The 21,805-nt window shown below is 34.9% G+C and overlaps 1 protein-coding gene across 1 annotated transcript; it reads left to right on the plus strand.

The window, feature by feature from the left end:
• Nucleotides 1-4,177: 4,177 nt before the first annotated feature.
• Nucleotides 4,178-11,061, plus strand: LOC114419194 (extra-large guanine nucleotide-binding protein 1-like). Its single transcript, XM_028384842.1, has 8 exons — nucleotides 4,178-5,633; nucleotides 6,038-6,175; nucleotides 6,274-6,378; nucleotides 6,469-6,639; nucleotides 7,304-7,481; nucleotides 8,016-8,260; nucleotides 8,808-8,971; nucleotides 9,714-11,061. The coding sequence occupies exons 1-8, from the start codon at nucleotides 4,563-4,565 to the stop codon at nucleotides 10,309-10,311; spliced, it is 2,670 nt and encodes an 889-aa protein (XP_028240643.1). The 5' UTR covers nucleotides 4,178-4,562; the 3' UTR covers nucleotides 10,312-11,061.
• The last annotated feature ends 10,744 nt before the right edge of the window (nucleotides 11,062-21,805 follow it).

The raw sequence follows: 21,805 nt of genomic DNA on the forward strand, positions 1-21,805 counted from the left end.
CCCCTGAGTTGTTATAGAGGTTAGAGCACATATCATCAATGATCCTGATGGCATCAACAGGGGGTTTTAACATAAGGTTACCCACACAAGAAGCATCTAAACTTGTCCTATTTTGCGAGGACACTCCACCATAGAAAATATGAACTAGCCTTTGTTAAGAAAAGCCATGATGTGGACACCTTCTAATCACCTCTTGCAATTTTTCCCAAGCTTTAGGTATGCTCGCTTGTTCCCTTTGAACAAAGTTTCCAATGTCCCAAATGTATTGCTTCGTCTTCATGGAGAGGAATACCTCCTTAAAAACATACTTAGCACTAGTTGCATGTAGTGATACTATTCTCTAACAGTGAACACAACCAATCCTATGCCTTCTCGTTAAGAGAGAAGGGAAAGGCATAGAGTCTGATGTATTCTATTGATGTATAGTTCTGTCTCACTATGTTTTTGAACTTGATGAACTTCCTCAAGTATTGCATTAGATCTTCATGGGCAACACCACTAAACATGTTATTCTCCAACATCTGTAAGAACCCATGTTATTCTCCTTAAAGTGTGTGTGTGAACCAAGAATCCTTTTGTAGTAATGAATTTAATTTAGAGTATGTTTGGATGAGGGAATTTAAAATTCTGAGAAATTTTAAATTCTAAGAATTTCAAATACTTCAATTGAAATTCTTTTATTTTCAAAATTTTTGTGTTTGGATAAGAAAAAATTAAAAGTGTGATGGTGAAATAAAATGAATGCAAAAAGAAGAGAAGATATGATTGATGTGCTTCCAAAGAGAAAAATACTGATACGACATGGGAAGTCGCAAGGGAATCGAACACGGCGGTGTACACCACCACACCCGACCACAACATTCAGTCAACGGCGCAAGGCATGATCCAGACCTTCCGCACTAGTGAGCACCTCCATCGCATGATGGGTAGCGACGACTGCTCCCCTGACTGGCGGGTATAGTTCTACGTGTCCCCCTACGCCCACACCCGACGATGCTCCATGAGCTCAAACGATGTTTCTTGAAGAAGAGGATCATCGACGTGAGGGAAGAGTCGTGAGTTCGAGAATGAGATTTTGAGAACTTTCTGGTGGAAGAGAGGATGAATGTTATAAAGAAAATATGCGAACATTTTGGAAGGTTCTTCTATCAAGAAGAGAATTTCAATTTCTCACCTTTTAGAAGGAAATTGAAATTCCACATTTTTAGTTGTTTAAAATTCTGTTTTAAAATTTCAAAAATTTAAATTCTTCATAAAAAATATTCAAACAATGAATTTTAGATTACAGAAATTTAAATTCTCTAATAAATTATTTTCTTCAGTTAAAATTATCTATCCAAACACAATCTTAAGGCTATTGAAATAACTTACCATTCAATTTAAAAATAATTTATTTCTCACCTCTCACAAGCATTAAATTTTTAAACTCTCTCATCTCTCACCTTTCACTTGCATTAAACATAGAATGTTAGTATTCTTTAAAATAAAACATAAATTGTTACTACCTTTAGACCTTAATATAAACAAAATTAAATAACTTTAAATTAATTAAGAAAATTGGTTAATTTCATTAAAAAAATACTTTCTCATCCTTAATTATAGGACATAGTTTACTAATTTGTGCTTATTAAAAAAATTAATTAATTAATTTCTTAATATTGAATTTCTCTATAATATAATATTTTTCCAAATTTATTATTAACTTTATAGGAAACTTATTCATTTTCTTCAATCTTCATAAGATAGACAAAGAAGCAATTCAAGGTATTTTAGTCATAAAATAATTAATGCACAAGACAATTGAAATGAAGTCTTATAAAATGGACTATTTTTTTTTAAACCATGTCTTATAAATAGAGACAAATGGAGTAATCTCTTTTTTTTTTCCTAAAATGTTTTTCATTGGAATTTGATATTAAGAATAAAAAGTAGTCAATGGAACTAGAATCACTATTAATTGAAGGATAGTTTTGGAATAATATCATTAAATAGAGTCGATGTAGGGAAAATTTACTTATATTTGAGGCCAAAATATTTTTATTTTGTTGTTTATATTTAGATTCAAAGTTAGTATATATCAAATAAATATTACACAAATAAATACTTTCATTACATATATAGAACTATACATAAAATATAAATTCTAGTGATGATATTTATAGTTTATGATATGTTTAATTATATATCTAATTATATTTCCTTTTTATCAATTAGTTATATAAAAATAGGGACTGAGACGTGCAAGGAACTATTAGTTATGAAAATTTTGGTCTCTTAATTGATTCCTAACATTTTTCTTTTTACGTGATCATTTTTCCCATAAAAAAAAACTTTTTTCTTACTACGCAATTTTTTTCGAGGCTAAACACTGATAATGTGGATCGATACTGTGAAACAGCTAATTAAGTGGTTACATAAAAATTATAGCAAGTGTTAACTAATGAAAAGCACATTTATAAGGTAAACAATGTTAAGCGTTGCTCACCGCTTTTTTGGAGTTTTGGATGTGGTTCAATACTTCAATAATTTCGAGTAAGAATATAGGGAAGTCTTGAAGAATGTTTTTCAAGTTGAAGTGAAAGTGGAGTTTTCTTGGACGGCGATGGAATGCGCCAACATGCTCTCCTATTAAAGTAGTTTTCTTCTAAAAAAGGTGAATAATCTTTAGAAGAAAAAAAAATCATTAATTGATTTTCTTAAATAATTTCGTTATTTCTCTCCCTCCCTTTCACCTCTCACACAAATATGTATATATTTTATACTTTAAATTATTATGTATTTTTTTATTATTAAAGATTATGCTAATTCTTCATTGTTTTTCTAGGGACACTATCTGAGGTGAAATTCTAAAAAAAAATATTGCAGAAATCTATGGGTCTTGTCCAAAATTAGGAAAACATTAGTATTTTGGTCAAAATCGAAAAACGTGGTTCTTTAGCGCCCGAAAGGAAACTTGTTGCATTCCGACCAAACTCAATCCAAAAAGATGCCATCAATGCGTAACATGCCATGAAAATTTTAAGTCAACTTTGTCTTTGTTTCTATTTTATTAATGAATTTTCATTACATTGGTCATTCCCAACAACCCATATGAAATACCGAAAACGTCACCATCTGTTCATCTCATTGGCTAGTGCATACATTTTATGACACACTTCAGCACACAAATTTTCACCTTACTTTAGAATTTGACTAATAATTTATTTGGGAATGATATTTGATATATGTATGCAATATCTTTATTCTTAACTTTTATATTTTGACGAATGGCTATCATTTTTCATAATCCACTGCATACCAACTGCTCTGGGCCCGTCCTTTGTGTCTCTTCCTGCGTGTAAATCAACGCGGTTAGCAAGACTTGTTTTTCGTTAACCCTAAATAAGAAAACCATGCTTTTGGTAATAAATAACGAGAAAATTATTGATCACTGAAACAAAAAGTTCAAAGATACGTACTACTCCATTCCATTGTAAGATTAGAAACATCGTATAATAGGAAATCAGTTTGTATTTATATTGTTACAGGTCTAGTCACGAGGTGATTTCTAAAATATCCGGTTAGTAATTGTGTTTTGTTTTGTTTAATATGAACGTGTTTATACGTAGAAGAGTGTCATTAATTCATTAAGCGCAATTAAAAATTTATTGACAAGAATTAAAGCACAATAATATGAATTATTTTAATGAGTAGCATAATATATGAATTAAGTACTCAGAAAAAATGATAACGTAAATGTTAAAATTAAAGATGGATAATTTTTTTGGACATAAAGTTGGATAATAAAATAAGTGCATGCTTGAATTAAAGTTGGGAGTACTAAAAAGTACTTTTATTTTAGAAATAACAATTTTTTTCCTTCTCAATTCATGTATTGAAACGCTTAATTTTACATTTAAATTTGCGAAAATATTTTATGCAACTTTAAATCAAAGATAAGGCTAAATAGTTAGCTAGGAGAGTTATAATATAACATATATAAATAGAAATAAGATAGTAGCGTGAGTAAAATTTAAATCTTCAAAAACATGATAAAAAAAATAATACTTTGATCAAAGAGTTTTAACCTGAAGAAAAGGACATTAAGCAAAAGTAACACACACGGTGAAGTAGCACTAGCACGTGACTCCCTAAGGCACTTAGTAGTTTGAATAACACGGTACTTTGATTTTGAAGCAGTCTGAGTAGTGCATTTTCCTTAGTAATTTCCCTTCAGACGTTTGGAAAACGTCCACTACTTAAGTTTCTCTCACTCTTTCCACTTCGGTCAACCATTGTTTGTTTACTTCTCACACCTCCTTCCTTCCAAAGCCACCATTCTCCCTTCTTCCATTTTTTGTTTCTCTTTTCTCACTGCCCAATTCTCTCTTTCCCAATATATCTGCAGCCTTTGTATTCAAGTTCTGAGGCTTTGTTTCCATGTTTTTCCTTCATGGGGTGCTGATATTTCTCCGTTTTTTGCATCATGGGTTTTTCCCTCAAAATGGATTCTTTTGAGATGATGAGTTGGTGAGTACTGTGGTATTTATTTTGGGTTTTGGCTTCAATTTGGACTGCATGAAATGGCTTCTCTTGTGAGAAAGTTAAGGCCTTCTTCTGTGCCTACTGTTACTGTGGAAACTGAAGATAGCTTAAGCAGCTATGAGTACTCCCTTGCTGTGGTGTATAATGGCCCTCCTCTCAGTTACTCCATTCCTGAAATCCCTGCTTTCAAAATTGACCAAATCCCAATTGCAACCATTGCTTCTCTCTCTCATGATGACGTCTCAGTCCCAGTTATCCAACCTCTTGGCAAAAGTCTTCACAAAAGGAAGCAGAATCACTGGGTGACAGATTCTGTTGTCCTTTCAAGCTTGGACTCTTGTGCAGTAGATTCACCACCAGCACCAGACGGTGTTGATGGTGATATGCACAAGAGTAGTCCAGACACTTTGGAATTTCCTGATGATAGAGATGGCACTTTTCTTCACACAACTTCTGACACCACAGAATCAGGTCCAGGTTCGGTTACAACCTCTCTATTTGCCCCTTCTGATGAGATTTGTTCCTTCAGAGAGGAAGAGCAAACACCAAGTCCAACTCCAAAGCATGTGAAGCGTGTTTCTGCGGTGACCTTCTGTGATCCTGAGTCAAACTACATGGTGGAGACAGATAGTGATGAGTTTGGTGACTCTCAGGTTGAGAGTGTTCCAGTGATGGAACGTGCTGTGAGGCCTGGGAAGAAGGGTTCTTGCTATAGGTGCCTCAAGGGGAACCGTCTTACGCCAAAGGAGGTTTGCATTGTTTGTAGTGCAAAGTATTGTCGCAGCTGTGTGGTGAGGGCTATGGGGTCCATGCCAGAGGGAAGAAAATGTGTGACTTGCATTGGCTACAGAATTTATGAGAGAAATAGAAGCAAGCTGGGGAAGTGTTCTCGTATGATGAAATTGTTGCTGTCTGAGTTGACTGTGACTCAAGTCATGGATGATGAAAGGTCTTGTGAAGCAAATCAAATACCACCGGAGCTTGTTTGTGTCAACTTGCAACCTCTGAATAGGGAACAGCTTAAATTGCTCCTCAACTGTCGAAACCCACCAAAACAACTGAAGCCAGGATCCTATTGGTATGATAAAGCATCTGGATTTTGGGGAAAGGTGAAAACTTAATTTCAACAACTACTTACTTTAATTTAGTCTATTTAGGGTGTGTTTAGGTAAAAAGCTTAATTAAGTTCTTATTCAACAAGCTGTTTTAATTTATGTGGTAGGTTATGCCATACATTTGATCATATAACTTACTGAAATAAACTAAGATGAGGTTAGTTTGAAAGATTCATGAAGAAGCTTAGTGAAATAAACTAAAAAGAGCTTGTCAACCTTTTTGTGGATATATATCTCAGATTAGTTTAGTGTACCTTAAAAAATGGCACTTAGAACTCCAGGAATGTGCCTTCAACGTGGTTTCATTTTACTTACAAAATTTAATTCATGAATCTTTCAACCCCATTTAATGTTTTTCCAAGTGAAGTTCTAATCTATTGCATTGCTTGATTTTACAGGATGGCCAACCGCCTAGCCAGATAATCAGCCCCCAGCTTGATGTTGGGGGTCGCCTGCACAAAAATGCAAGCAATGGAAACACTAATGTGATTATAAATGATCGCGAGATTACGCAAAAAGAGCGATTGATACTGCAGGTTTTTTGTCTTGAACACTATTATATTTTATTGCCTATACATAAATATATATTTTAAGGATGTTAAACCAAAATGTTGCATTGCATTGATTGTTGCAGTTGGCTGGAGTGCCGTGTGAGGGAACACCTAACTTTTGGGTGAATGCTGATGGATCATACAGGGAAGAGGGGCAGAGGAATGATAGGGGCTGTATATGGGATAAGGTGATCATTGTTGAGATGCATGCTTCCTTTCCTTGTTTGGTTTTTATAGAAATAACAGCTCATCAATAGTTTTGGATTTCCCTTTTGCAGCGTGTAGCAAGGTTGGCTTGTGCAATTTTGTCTTTGCCAGTCCCTTCAAAGTCTGTAGCTCTTTCTTGTGAAGGTGAAACAGCTAACACAGACAGCGTTCATCGAAAAATACTTCACAAATTTCTCCTTGTTGGTTCTGTCAATTCTGGTGCATGTACTATATTTAAACAGGTAGGTTTCTCCTTGGGAGAACTCAGTTTTTCAGGCGCCTTATGTTGTATTCATATGCATGCATGCTTAATGAATTGGCAAAGTACATGTGTACATTTAATGACTGTGCTGTGATTTTAAATGCTGAAAGGATAGTCCAATTCATTTTCAGCTCTTCAATTTACTTTTCAGTCTCATAATTTGGGTGATGCTTTGTCATATCAATATGGAGTTGGATATAGAAGAACTACATATGGACTTGACACACCCTAAGTCTTATTAGCTTTTACTTTTGAGTTTACAGTGAAATGCACTAACAACAGCTTATAAGGTCCCTGCCTATTATTTTCTTTAAAGCTGTCCTGTTCTCTATAATACCTTCTAGAAAGTAGGGATGCTCAATTTATGAGGGCATTTATGTGTGTGATATGAATGTTAGGGTCATAAGAGCTCAAGTTGTTGATTCTTATCAGTCACATTGCTAGTTGTCATGAGGTTCAGATAAGTTTTGAGTGCTTAATCTATATCTTGAAAATTTCTGGCTAATGTAAATTGTAATTTGTCAAATTTTGGAGTTTACTTTCCTCTTCTGGTGTGTATGAGACTGCAGTTCTGAATACTTCTTTATACTTTTAATTAAAACCTTGATTTTGAGTGACACTAATGACTGAACCTTTTATCTTAGGCCAAGCTTCTGTATAATGATCCTTTCTCTGAAAATGAGCTCCAAAATATCAAGTCGGTGATCCAAAGTAACCTGTTTACCTACCTTGGTATACTGCTGGAGGGACGTGCACATTTCGAAGAAGAGAGTTTGTTGGAGAATAGGAAAAGAAGGTCTGTTGATGAATCTACATCATCAGGTAATTCTTATTTCCTTGTATAAAAGGTTGACCAGAAGGCTATTTCTTTTTGGACTTTGGATGAAGTAGGGGGCAGCAATTTTTTTAACATTTTCCCTTTTCAAAATTTTCTGGATAGTGTAAACTGTAAAGGAAGTTGTCTTCCATAGAACCTTCCTTTAACAATGTTGAATATAGCAGAAGGAGTATTGTCAACTTTGCGATGACATCCTTCTTTTCTCAACTAAGAAAGGTTAACTATGTTAGTCTCTTACAAATTGCAACAGATGCATAGCTTTCGTTTTTGGAAACTGTGCAGTTTATCTGGTTTTGTATCAGTAGAAGACTAATGCTTCAGACTATTTCATTATTTTCTTGTCTCTAATGTGATTTCAGTTTTAATAGAAATCTTTTTACCTTCAGTTTTGTGCTTATCCTTTCACATTGATCCTAAAAGATGGTAGACACTTATTAATTAGCTGATAGAAGAAGCTTGTCTGCCATTAGTTGGAGATATGTGTTATGGAGAGAAGTCACTGATTTTAGTTTGTACAGGGAATATCGGCAGTGATGATGTTGAAACAACACTCTATTCCATTGGCTCACGATTGAAAGCTTTCTCAGATTGGCTACTCAAATACATGGTGTCAGGTAACCTGGATACAATATTTCCAGCTGCTACACGTGAATATGGACCAATGGTGGAGGGTTTGTGGAAGGATAAAGCCATTCAAGCAACATATGATAGGCGAAATGAACTAAAAATGCTACCCAGAAGTGCAAACTATTTTCTGGATCGTGTGAGTTAATGCTTGGTTGTCTATCTGCTCATCCTCACATGCATATTCAAGATCATTCATACTATTTTTTTAATATTAATGAAGCCAATATGATTTTTAATTTGTTCAATTTTTTGTCTGATGTCATATCCTCTATTTCCATCTGTTTCAGCATGGCGTTTGGATCATTGATCATTTGACACATAATCTGAAGCAGAAATTAGACAATAAATTTACAGAATTTGAATGTAGCTTTTCCCTTGTATTAGTTGTCTTACAGTTTTGTTCTTTTCTTTCTCTCTTTCAAACCCTTTTGGATACCATGTGTTTCAACAAGGTTCATGACTATCTAAATCACTTCAGTGGGTTACTAGACATTTTGTGAATCTAGGCAGTGGTAAAAGTTTCTTGAACTGATTAAATTTATTTATAACGATCTGATGAACAATTTATTGTCTCCACTTAACAGTGGATGTCTAAATCCTTTTGACTGTGAAATTATTTGGCCATGCATCACATCAATAAACAATAGATTTTCATCAAAGTCTAATTTATCTCTCACATGCAGGCTGTTGAAATTTCCAAGACTGACTATGAGCCATCTGATACGGACATCTTGTACGCTGAGGGTATATCGTTATCCAACAGCCTCACTTCAATGGAATTTTGTTTTCCCAAGTCAAACAGTGAGGATTCTTTGTTTCCTGAGTATCAACATGAATCTTCTCTCAGGTTAGCTCCATCATTTTGTGCAGTTCGTCACACAAGAACTTGTTACTTCTGAATTAAGCTCACATCAGTGTGCATCCACTAGTAATGTTCAGTTTCTTGATGATGAGTTAAATCTTAGTTGTGTTCCAAACTGATGAGTTAGACACATAATAAAGGAACAATTTGGCAAGAGTAGTGTGCATGCATGTTTTGCCGTAGCTCACTTACACGTGCTCACATTTTAAATGCCAACATTTTATTCAACTACATACGTCTCTAGAAAAGAAATACTCTATAAGAATGTTTAGATTTGAGTAGGCTTGTTTCAACAAACAGTGTTGTGTGTTATTTCACTTTATCTATTTTCATGACTGTAAAAACATATGGATCCTGAAATATTTTAATTTGGAGTGAACCACCACATAGGTCACCGAGATTGTAAGCATCAATTACTTTAGTCCATAACTCAGTAAAACTCTTGTTTTTTTTCCCAAATTTTGCAAAATGTCATTCACTTCAATCTTTTCTGACTGCATTTTTAATTGTCATTAAGTACTAAAGTGAATGGCATTTCACAAAGTCAGGGACTAAGGTTACATTTTTATAAATTCAGGGACTAAAGTAATCGACACTTACAATCTTACGACCAATGTGGGGGGTTTACTAAATTTATATAAACATCTTTAGCTATGATGGATCTATTATGTGTACTTGCTCTCAGTTATCAACAGCTTTCTTACTCCACTTTATGTTCCATTAATAGATACCAACTGATCAGAGTACATCCTAAAAGCCTTGGAGAAAACTGCAAGTGGTTGGAGATGTTTGAAGAGACCGATGTTGTAATGTTCTCAGTTGCCTTATCTGACTATGATGAGTACACTACAGACAGTAAAGGAGTTTCTACCAACAAAATGTTGGTAGCTAAGAATCTCTTTGAAAACATAATTTCTCATCGAAGCTTCCATAACAAAAAATTTCTCCTAGTATTGACTAAATTTGATCTGCTTGAGGAGAAGATTGAACACATTCCTCTAGCACAATGTGAATGGTTTAGCGACTTCCAACCATTTATCAGTCCCAATCAGAAGAAAGGCTGTAGCAATGGCAATAATAACTCTTCATTAGCACAATGTGCTTTTCAATACATTGCTGTCAAGTTTAAGAGATTGTTCCTTTCCATCACTGGCCGAATTCTCTTTGTTTCACTGGTTAATGGATTGGAACCTGATACTATTGATGAAGCTCTCAGATATGGAAGGGAGGTTATGGAGTGGGAAAAATGGGATCCCTCTATTGTAACTGATCCAAAGTCCGAGAATACTTCAACAAGCATTGATGAGCAAAGTTACTTATGTTAATTTGTATGGTTTAATTACTTATTTGATTTTTATAGTTACAAACTTTTTCTTTTAGTCTTTATACTTAAAAACATCCTTTATTAGTCTCTATACATACAATGTTTGATATCTTTTAGTTCTCATGAACTAAAAGGAATTAAAAATGATATATGTAGGGGTCACTGTACTTAAAAACATCTTTAATCCCTACATATATCATTTTTAAGTATAGTAACTAAAAGGAAGAGTATTTGTAACTATAGTTACCAAGTGATTAATTAAACTCATCTGTATAGAGAAACTTAATTCTGTAAAGGGGCTTAAAAGAGTTCATGATTTTCCATACAGGGATGAAAAAGTGATACTTAAGGTGAGGGATTCATAAAATTTTGAATATAGATTCATTAGGCTGGACCCCAATATTTAATTTTGATCTTGTTCACAATGGGTCTTAGTCTTGCGAAATTGTCTATGTACAGATATACTTGTACACCACGAAACATAAAGGGGAAGAACAGAGAAAAGGGTTGGCCATTTTGTCATCTTGAATATGAAATTGAAGATTAATTTGTCCTCTACTTTTGTTACGAGAAGAAAATAATGTTCACTTGTTTGCCAAAAATATCCATTAGTACGAAAGATTTTGTTTATTCTTTCCTATAGGCCAATTTAGTCCTTGTCTGCATGAAGATATTATAGCTATTTGGTAATGTACGAGTATCACTTTTCATGTCTCCGACCAATCCTTGATATTTTTAGGTTTTCCAAATATCTTGATGAGAGCAGAATGCTTTACCCCTAATATCTTGTAACTTCAAAGATTTCGAGCTAAGGACATGCATACTAAATTTGATAGAAAGGTGTAAGAGATTTCTCTATCACTTTTTTTAGAGTTTTTTTTTTTTTAAAGATTGTTCTTTGTCTAAAGTGTTGTGTAATGGAGGAGATTAAATATCGAAAAAATTTTCATCAATATATTACGAGCACTCCACACAAGTAAGGTGTAAGAGATTTCTCTATCACTTTTTTTAAATTTTTTTTAAAGATTGTTCTTTGCCTAAAGTGTTGTGCATCGGAAGAGACTAAATATCGGGAAGTTCTTTATCAATATATTACAAGCACACCACACATGTAAGCTGGATATCACACACTAAGTCAAAATCTTAAGGTAATAAAACTCTTTATTGATCACTTAGGTTTATTTTCATGAGACACATGTCTTCTTTATAAAAAAAAAGTCTTGTTGAAACCTAACTTTATTTTGACTTTCTAATTAATGTTGTTTTCTTGTTTGAATTATTTAATATAACTCTACTTGTATACATGCATCTCAAGAATATTCTTTCAAGACTAATTAAACAATGAAAATTCATAAATTGTGATAACATTAATTATTAAAAGAGAATAAGTTTCAAAAATTTTAGTAGGCTAAAATATATTTTTAATTCTTAATATATTTCCAAATTTTATGTTTGCTCCTTAATAATATTTATTTTTGCATTTTTATTAAAACAATAATTTTGTTTTTGGTCCTTATCACTTTTTTCAGTCCTTGATAAATTAATGAATTAAAAACCTAATAATAAATATTTTTTTAGAAAATAAATACAAAATCACTAATTTATCAAGAACTAAAAAATGCTAAAGATTAAAAATATTTTTTTTGTTTTATGGAGAAATAAAAACAAAGAAACTTTTTATAAAGGAATAAACACAAATTTTAGATATTTATAATAAATCATAGACATATTTTAACCATTTTAATACATCCATCATAAATTGCGTTGGTTTACGTAATAAAGGAAATTTTTAAAGCTGACACTATATGCTAATTAAAAAATTTGGATATAATTTTAATCATTACAACCTGAGTGAAAGGTTTCTTTTCATGCCTTTTGTAATTGAGTCTTAGTAGGAAACATTGGTAGGCCAAAAGTTACATATCATCAAGGTTTGATTATGGTTAAGGGACAGATATTACTAATCAAAAAATTGATAATCCAAAAATATTAATTTAGTATGGTTGTAGCTAAAAAAAGTCATAAAAACAAATACAATCAATCGATGTTATCATGGTGTTAAATTGTGGTTCAATACCGTAATTATGGCCACAACCTAAAGGTTGTTTTGAATTACTGTAACTGTATCACGACCGCAATTGTGACAGTCACATTTTTCATAATTCCCCATAACGTAAAGATTTTTCAACTCACGCAACCGTAAATTAAAATAATGGATGCACCTAATATTAGGATCGTATTATATGCTTGCAAGCAAAAACTTGATGTTATAGTCGAAGTAACAGACTATTTTCTAAAGACCTTGGTAATAATTCATGATTATGGTACAATTTTATTTGATAAAAGATTCTTGGAATAGTATTTAATTTAAGAAGGTACATACACCCTTTGTAGTTGTTGGCACCAAATAAAATCAATAGGTTCCATCCAAATTTTAGCATTGGCACAAAAAACCAGCAACTAGACCAACCAAAATTCTTAATTTGCACATTTCCAATAGTTAACACTTAACACATCATTTCCATTACAAACCTCCTTCTCTTAATTATCAACTAAATCGTACACAATATATAATAAACAACACATTTTGAGCACCTAGCACACACATGCACATGCGTCAGCATGGCACAAATCTATCCATAAGCAAACACACTGTTGCCTCTGACATGGTTTCATGAGTGCTGTCTCTCTGAACAGCCATGATAGCCTTGTGAGCCTCCTTCTCCACGACTCTTTCTTCTTCTTCTGACCCCTCTTTGCCTTTGGAAAAGAGGCTCTTCCGGGCCATGACAACTTTCTCTCTGAGCTTTGTCAGCTCCCCCTTCCACCCCTCTACCATGGCAGACATTTTTTTTCCTCAGCACTCAATTCGTTATATTTGTATATAAAAAAAAAAAAACTATCACTCACTCTCACAAAAACTATGTAATCTAAGAACCCCTTTTGTTTCTTGATCTCTCTCCAATTTTTGTTTTAATTGGTACGTGGTTAGAGTGAAACTGTTCATGTTTATATAGAAACTAGAAAGGGGAATGAACCTCGAAAGTGGGTGTAGGTTTATAAAAGGGATGTTTTGGCGCTTTTTTTGATACAATGGCGCATAAGGAAGGATACCAATGGGATATACTGCCAGTTTGGGATATTTTTTTGGAAGATTTATATCTTGGCTGCTGAATTCCATGAGTAGTGGTGCATATTCATTCACTTTCATAATGGTCTCCTTTGGTTACTTTGACTCCGCGTGTATCAAGGCATTATCACATATTAAATTTATTTTCATGTATAATATTTCAGTTTATTTTTAAGAATAACGGGTACTTTTAGGTTTTAATTTTAAAATTTTAAATTCAATTCTTTTGAATTAATCATATTTTATTTATTTATTTATACTTGTAGAATTTAATTAAATTAGTAATATTTTTTTGTAGTTTTAAATGTTTTTATTTATATTTTAAATAAATTTAAAGATGTGCAATATTTGCAAATTGAAATTTAAGTGTGAAAAAAAACTTAAAATCATTTAATTGATTAAGAGCATTTTCAGGACCATTTTAAGAACATTTAATTCCAGTATTAAAAAAAGACCATTTGAGAACCTTTCAGGATAGTTCATTCCCTATTCCGTTGTGGACAGAGAGAAGAGAATTCAGTTATGCACAACCAAAATGCCAAATTGGTTTTTCCTATTCGATTGTAGGGAGAGAAGAAAAGACAATTCAGTCATGGGCAACCATTTGAGAGCATTTCAAGACAGTTAATTTTTTCTTCGTTATTGCTGTTGTTTAATGAGATTATATTTAAGTTGTCATATTTACTTTCTTATTCTACTTACCTTGAATTAATTAAACCTTTTAGAAATGAATTTCCAAACCAAAGTAAATTCTTATTAAAAATTACCTACGAATTTTGTAGGTATCCCAAGAAATGAGTTTCAAAATTAGAGTAAGCTCTTCAAAACAATTTATGCAAAACTATCTACGCACGAAAGCATACCTAGGCAATAAAGGAAAACAAATTGGACAGAGAAATATAAAAGGCTCAAAGCCAACATACAAAGCAAACAACAAAGTATAGTCGAAAAAAGTTCTCTTATTTAATTTATTCAACATTGATAATATTACATTGATTTTGGATCAAATCCTACAATAAAGATGACAAAACCACCTCCCTAGTGCATAGTATACAAAGATAACACTTAGAAAAATCCACAAAGGGAAAGGAGAATATAGAGACAACAAAGACCATTCCAAAAGCAATCGACGGCCCAAAAGAGCTTTCCAAATGGGAGAAGGCCAAAATAGAAAAGCCAACACCACCTTCTTGAAAAAAATACAATGCTCACAGCAACATCTAGATCATTCGAGCGGGCTAGAAGAAGAAAGTATACTAATGCCTTGGGACTCTTCCTCAACCTAGGCGGAGCGACTGCAAAAGAAGGCCAAAAAGGAACGGTTTGACCTTGTAGGAGAGCTCTTGGGATGATTTTTAGACACTAAAACTAGGCAAAAAAACTTGTTGGTGTCTAAACCTTTAATCACTCAAGCCATGTTGAGAAAGATTAAGGGTGCTCCAAGCAACCTCCAAACTTACATTAGCCACTCTAGCATTTTGGAGACAATGAGCATGTTCATCAAAATGACTAGACTGACTAATAAAAGGAAAAAGAGGTTGAGCATCAAAGTGAAAGAAAAATTGTGAGTTTTTGAATGGAAAGAAACCAAGAGAAAAAAGTACTAGCGAAAAGGAAGAAAAGTTCATATTTATAAGTAGAAGAGAAAACACTATTAAAAAAAAGGCTTTCTACATCGGTCAATTAACATCGGTTATTGCAAAAACCAATGTTAACGAAAGCGCGGTGGCATTTTTGTAAATAAATGGAGTTACTTAACATCGGTTTTATAAAAACCGATGTTAAGTACTTAATGTTAACATCGGTTATTTAAATAACCGATGTTAACATGATGTTAAGATGAATATGTTAACATCGGTTTTGTAAAAACTAATGTTAACTTCATAGTGTTAACATTGGTTTTGACAAAATCGATGTTAAGGAGTTGAACTAAACATCGATTTTTTGAGAAACCGATGTTACCTTGTTGATGTTAACATCGGTTTTTAGAAAACCGATGTTAACAGATTCATCCTAACATTGGTTATCCTTAAAAAACCGATGTTGATGTTGTTATGTTAATAAGTTAAAACGTGTTGAAATTTCACAACTTGCGCGCTCGAAAACCCTGCTGCACTCTCTCTTCTCTTTCTCCTCCCACCTGAAATCTGTCGGAAACCGCTCGGTCGACACCCACATTGCCCCACATTCATTTCAATACTGTCGGAAACTGCTTGCTGGAACCCACAAAACCTCCTATCGAAGAAAAGTCGAAGAAAACCCTACACTGCTCTTGGAACAGTCGTGGGTGCTCAAAGCTCAAAGCTTTCTATGCTGCCAGTTAACAAGGTATGAGCTCTACCTTAGTTTGTTGCTCTTCTTAGTAAGTTCTTAATCAGTGCGGTGGCATTGTCCGAAGGTTCTTATCAAATTATTGGGTCATATTGTCCACTTGGCTAACCATATAAAAGTATCAATAAGAATTGTAATGTGGAGTTTCATTTTGTTGTGGCAGTTGATTGTGCTTTACGTGGTTTTCAAGCTTGACAAGAGTTACACGCCGAGCAAAGTTTCCATCCGTGCCGGTGATGGTTTTCACAACTTGAAGGTAAATTTTTATTTTATTGGTTTGGGTTTGATTGGGATGATTATGCTTAATTATTTGGTGTTCACTTTGGGAACATTTTTAGGAGATTAAGACCGTGGAACTCGTGAAGCCAACTGGGTGGGTTTATCTATCCTTGTCTGGAGCTGATCCTAGGTAAGTACAGTGTTCTTTCTGTATCCAGCTTTTGTTGGTTTAAGTTTGTATCTAGTTTTTGTTGTTTGGAGGCCTGGATTTTTTTTTCAACCAAATTTTGTGTGCATGTTTTGGTAGATTTCTAGCATAGTGTGAAAATGAATTAGTATACTTTTCTTCATTTTTTTCTATAAAAATTTAGTGATGTTCATATTAATTGAATGATTTGCTTTCATTGGAAAAGATTGTCATATCTTTTTCTTCCAGTGTCTAAAATTAAGTGGTTACAGGTATTATAGAATACCCCTGCCATCCCTAATACTTTATTTGTAATTTGTAACAACACAATGCTTGAAAAAACTTTTTGGTCCATGCTAGAAATTAATGCCATGAGGACCTGGGCTCTTGTCATTGCCACATTCCCAAACAACATTCTGAATTTCAATCTCCTGAAAAGGGGCCACAAGCATGGAATTCTGCTATTGATCTATGGTTTTGAAACTAATACCATCAATCTTAGGTCTCTAAAAATCTGCTTCTTGGAATCTGTTGGAGAAGAAGGTTCTGATTTCTTCCTTCACCTTATTAGGTTCATCTGCCCATTCACCTTCAATGAGTAGTCCTTTGATGCAATTTGTATTTCTATTTGCATTCACCCTGATATGGAAAAATCTAGTGTTGCAGTCTCCCTTCTTTAACCATCTTGATCTAGATTTGTGCCTTAGCAATGCTTCATGGGCCTGGGCAGCCACCCACAAATCTTCCTGCAGCTTCTTTCTTCTTGAAATTTCCAAATCAGTCATCTGTCTATGCAATGTGTCCTCCTCTAATTTATTAAGCTCCACTTCCAAGTGCTGGACTTTTTTAAAGCTATCCCCATATTCTTCCTTGTTCCATATCTTTAATCTGCACTTCAACCTTTTGATTTTTTTCTTTTAGTACATATGCAGCTCTGTCGCAACCTACCCTTCGACGGGAGGGCGACGCTTGACTCGCGGGTGCGTGTTGCAAGAAAGGAATACGCGCAGAGTCGCCACCAACGTTTATTTGAGGAAAACGTCAGAAAAACCAGAAAAGACGTGATCTACGAATTTTAAGTGAAAGGTTCGGGAGTTGTATTTACACACGGGGAAGGTATTAGCACCCCACGCGTTCGTCACAAGAGACGGCAGCCTTTAATCAAATGTGCAAATATGACTTCAATTCTTTTCCCTTTTTACGTTCTTATGTCTTTTTTATGCCTTTTTATGTTTTTATCTTTTTGTGGTCGACAAGGGCGTTTCCCTTTGCTCCTACGTATTCCTCAATTGTGATGAGAAAATCAGACCTACGTAGTTCTTTTGTGAACAAAGCGTTTTGGTTAAGTTATTTTTTATCCTTTTTTGCAAGATGTGTTTTTTATTGAATGAAATGTCATTTAAGGCGTTGGACCATTAGACAATCTTTCGATTCTTTTGAAAAGTGAGAAAACATTAAGGCATTGGACCATTAATGATTTCTTTATTTTTGAAAGAGGTAACAAAGTTACATATTGATTTTAGGCTTTTTAGAAATCTACCCTTAACCAATAAAAGTAGAAAAGATCATTTCAAGGCGTTGGACCTTTGAAAATGGCTTTTTTAGGTGATGACAAAAGTTTGGTTTATGAATTGATTTTAGCCTTAGTTTCACTTTGGTTATTAGTCGATTCGATTTAAGAAAGAGAAATCCCAAAGAAAAACGTCCGATTGATTTTTTTTTTTTTATTTCGCTAAAAGATATTTTTGATTATTATATTATTATTTTACCTCTTTTTGGTTTCCAACGTGATTATGGCATGACCGAACGGTCGAATTTCATTTTAACAGAAATTAACGGATGTTACAATTCAAATGATCGGTGGAAATTTATTTTATTTTTAATTAGGGGAGAAAATGACTTAAGTAAATGACTAAAGCACGTCAAAAGGGGGTACGGAAAGTAAATGAAATGAAAATAAAAGCACGTGAAAACAAATGAGGACCACTAAGGGTACATAGAATGAATTGAAAAGTTCGATTTCGGGAACTTACCGGTTGAAGACCAAAGAACGACGAAGAACGAACGACGAACGACGAAGAACGGTTGAAAATCTTCGCGAAATCACCCACGAAAACGTTACGGAAGCGCCTCGACTTGGATTTTCTTCATGGAAATAATTTTTTTCACTAAGTTCAAGTGATCTCGAAATACCAGAAGGGCTGAACATTTTTCTCCTTCACTCCTCCCTCTATTTATAGGAAAATAGGGGAGGAGCTTGCCACCCAGCTCGCCGCTAGGTTGCTTCCTCCAGAAGCAACCGCCTTCTGGAGGAACATCCTGGAAGGCCCAAGTGGGCCTGGTTTCTATTTGCACCCCCATTTTTACTAAGTATACCCCCTTGCCTTTTTTTGGTGATTCTTTTTTCGTAACGTTACGAAACTTTACGAATTTCATAACGACACTTATTTTCTTTCCATAAGGTTACGGAACCTTACGGGCCATGTAATTACTCCTTTTTTAGCTTTCGGAATGTTACGGAAACTCATGAATTGCGTAACAATACTTATTTTTGATTTTCGGCATGTTACGAAATTTCACAGATTGCGTAACAATGCTTTCTTTTTATTTCCGGCATGTCTCGGAACTTCACGAATTTCCTAACGATGGGTGCCAAGTACCTCGAAGTGGTCAAACGAAAGTTGCATGCCACCAAAAAATGGTCCCCGGACGAAATTAGGGTATGACAAACTCTATTGATGTTCTTTAATTCCCCTCTCAGCTGCCATCATATCATCTCTATTTTCCATATCCAATATAAGCCCCTTAACCTTATTGGCATCTTCCCCATAAGTCAAGCCCATTTCCTTTAAAAGAGCACATTGCAGCTCTATTGGGTCCTGTTGTATTAAAGGCATGGAATCGGTTTTAGAAACTGAGTTTGAGTCCACAACTGGTTCCTTAAACTGTTGGGCCTTTCCATTACTTCTCAACACCTCATTTCTTCTCACATAAACCTTTGTGGCAGAATGAGTTGGGCCACTTATCCGCTGGCCCACTTCCTCACTTGCTACCTTTAAGTCTTATTAACCAAAGGGAACATTGACCCTGCTTTTCTTCTTTATATTCGAATTGCTGCTGTGAGGCAGAATTACCTCAAGAGGCAAATCCTTCTCCTTATCCCCCTCTATGGCTATTTCTTTTTTTTTTTTTGAACGGCCAAAATTATATTAAATATATAATAGAAGTTACATAGTACCAGAAGTACTACAAGAAGCCACAGGAGGTAAGATCTCCTGGAACAGAAAGGCAATTAAAACTATCCATCAACCCAACAGAAACAATACATCCCAGCCCAACAACACAAACACTACTTAAAAGCCAAAGCCATAGATGAGGACCATTGGTGAAAAGGAACATTAAAATCCTTTTCCCACCCCTTCATCCAGGACCAAGAGAGGAAAATTGTATTATCCACTAGGTTTGAGATGACAAAAGGATGATTGTTGAAGATAATGTCATTTCTGAGCTTCCATATTGATGTTGTAGCTGCTATCCACCAAATTTTCCTCCTTGTGTTGGTATCCTTTAATCCTGCCATGGGAGAGTGCTGAAGGAAATTATCCATAGGCCTACAATGGAACACTCTAGGTTCCTTAACCCACGAATTAAATTCCCACCATAGAGGCATAACTTTATGACACAAGAAGAACAAATGAGAGGCAGATTCAGCTTTGTTTTGACAAAAGGGGCAAAGATCATTTTCAATGGTAACATGCCTCCTAATTAAATTATCCTTAGTGGGCAATCTGTCCCACAGAAGTCTCCAAGCAAAAACTAGAGCTCTAGGAGGGATTTTGATGTTCCATAGGTGCTGGAAACCAAGACACAGATCTTCATCAAGATGTTCAGCTTTGACACAAAGATAGGCAGAATTGGTAGAGAAAATTCCTTTAGGGTCAGCTCCCCACACCCAAGAGTCTTTCAAACTTGCAGATGGACTAATTGCAGCAGTTTGATCAATAAACTTTGAGGTTCTTCCCATTTCATTATCAAACAGATTGCGCCTCCAAGAAAAGCTCCATTCCCACCCAGATTCACAAAAGGATCCCATGCTTGCCACTGTCTGAAATTTTTTAGATGAGAGGATAAAGCCCATATCCATGTTTGGATGTTAGAATTCGAGCCCATAGTTGGTTTTGATTAGAGGATAAAGCCCATATCCATGTTCCCAACAAAGCTGCATTAAATCTAGTAATATCCTTAATCCCAAGTCCCCCAACCTCCTTAGGGAGGCAAATGCCCTCCCACTTCACCCACGCAATTTTCTTGAGATCTTGAGAACCCCCCCCCCCCCCCCACAGAAAATTCCTTTGTAAAGAGATCACTTTCTGAACTACTTTTTGAGGAATTTTAAAAAAACACAGGAGATATATTGGTAGAGCAATTAGTACTGAATTTATCAAAGTAACCTTCCCTGCCATTGATAGGAATTTCTGGTTCCACTTAGATAGTTTTGCTTCAAATTTTTTAATCAGTGGTTCCCACACCAAGCAGCTAGAAGCCTTAGCCCCTATAGGAATCCCCAAATAATGAAAAGGAGTCTCCATCTGCCTACACTTGAGAAAATCAGCTGCATCATGTACCCAGTTAATATCATCTCCAAATATCCCTACATTACTTTTTGAAAACTTAATCTTCAACCCAGATGCCATTTCGAAGCCCCTAAGCATGGCCTTCAGCACAATCACATTATCCCATAAGGCTTCTCCCACAAAGACAGTATCATCTGCATATTGTAGAATGTTTACTGGCACCTTTTGCTTTCCTACTAGATAACTTATGTATAAAGCTTTGATTAAAGCTGTCCTCATCATACCAGTCAAGCCTTCTGCCACAATATTAAAAAGTAAAGGGGCTAAGGGGTCCCCTTGCCTCAAACCTCTAGTGGGAACAAATTCCTTTGTGGGGTTGTCATTTATTAAGATTGATATAGTGGCTGATTGAAAGGTGGTCCGTGGTTCTGCAGGGCAAAACAGTTGGTGTTAATGTAGAAGATGATGATTCATACATGGACACCTATGTTAGTCCTTTGACCGCTCAAATCATCGTAACGTTGTCGGAGAAGAAGAAGCTGACGACGTTCATGCTAATCGAAATGATCATGATGAAGGAGAATTGATTAACATCGTCTAATGTAATTTTCTGCAGAGACAGAGGTCACCAAAGCTAGTAAGTGACAGCTACATTTTTCTCTGATTGAGGCATCGGTTTTTTGTTTCAATTTGCCTCCTTAGGACTTCATCCAGCTGATGTTTGTCGCCAGTTTCATCATCCACCACCCTTTTCTTCTCTGTCTTCTCACGTTTATTGTTGTTAAACCCATATTTATGCTTTCTTCCCTTCATGTCTTGTTTTATCACAACTTTAGCTGAATCTCCCATCTTCAGCATAGTTGAATCTCCTATCTTATTCTCCAATGACACACTTTGATGGCCTGTATCTCTTTTCTTCGTATGTTCTAGTGCTTCAGCTTCAGAATGCATAGAGCAATTAGAATTTTCCAGTGATCACCAAAGGCTTCTGCATCAACATTGACACTCTCCACCCTCTTTGCTTTATGCTTTTGTGCTGCATTCTGTGCTTCCT

This window comes from Glycine soja, chromosome 7, assembly GCF_004193775.1.
Source record: "Glycine soja cultivar W05 chromosome 7, ASM419377v2, whole genome shotgun sequence".
In the NCBI taxonomy this organism is placed as follows: Eukaryota; Viridiplantae; Streptophyta; class Magnoliopsida; order Fabales; family Fabaceae; genus Glycine; species Glycine soja.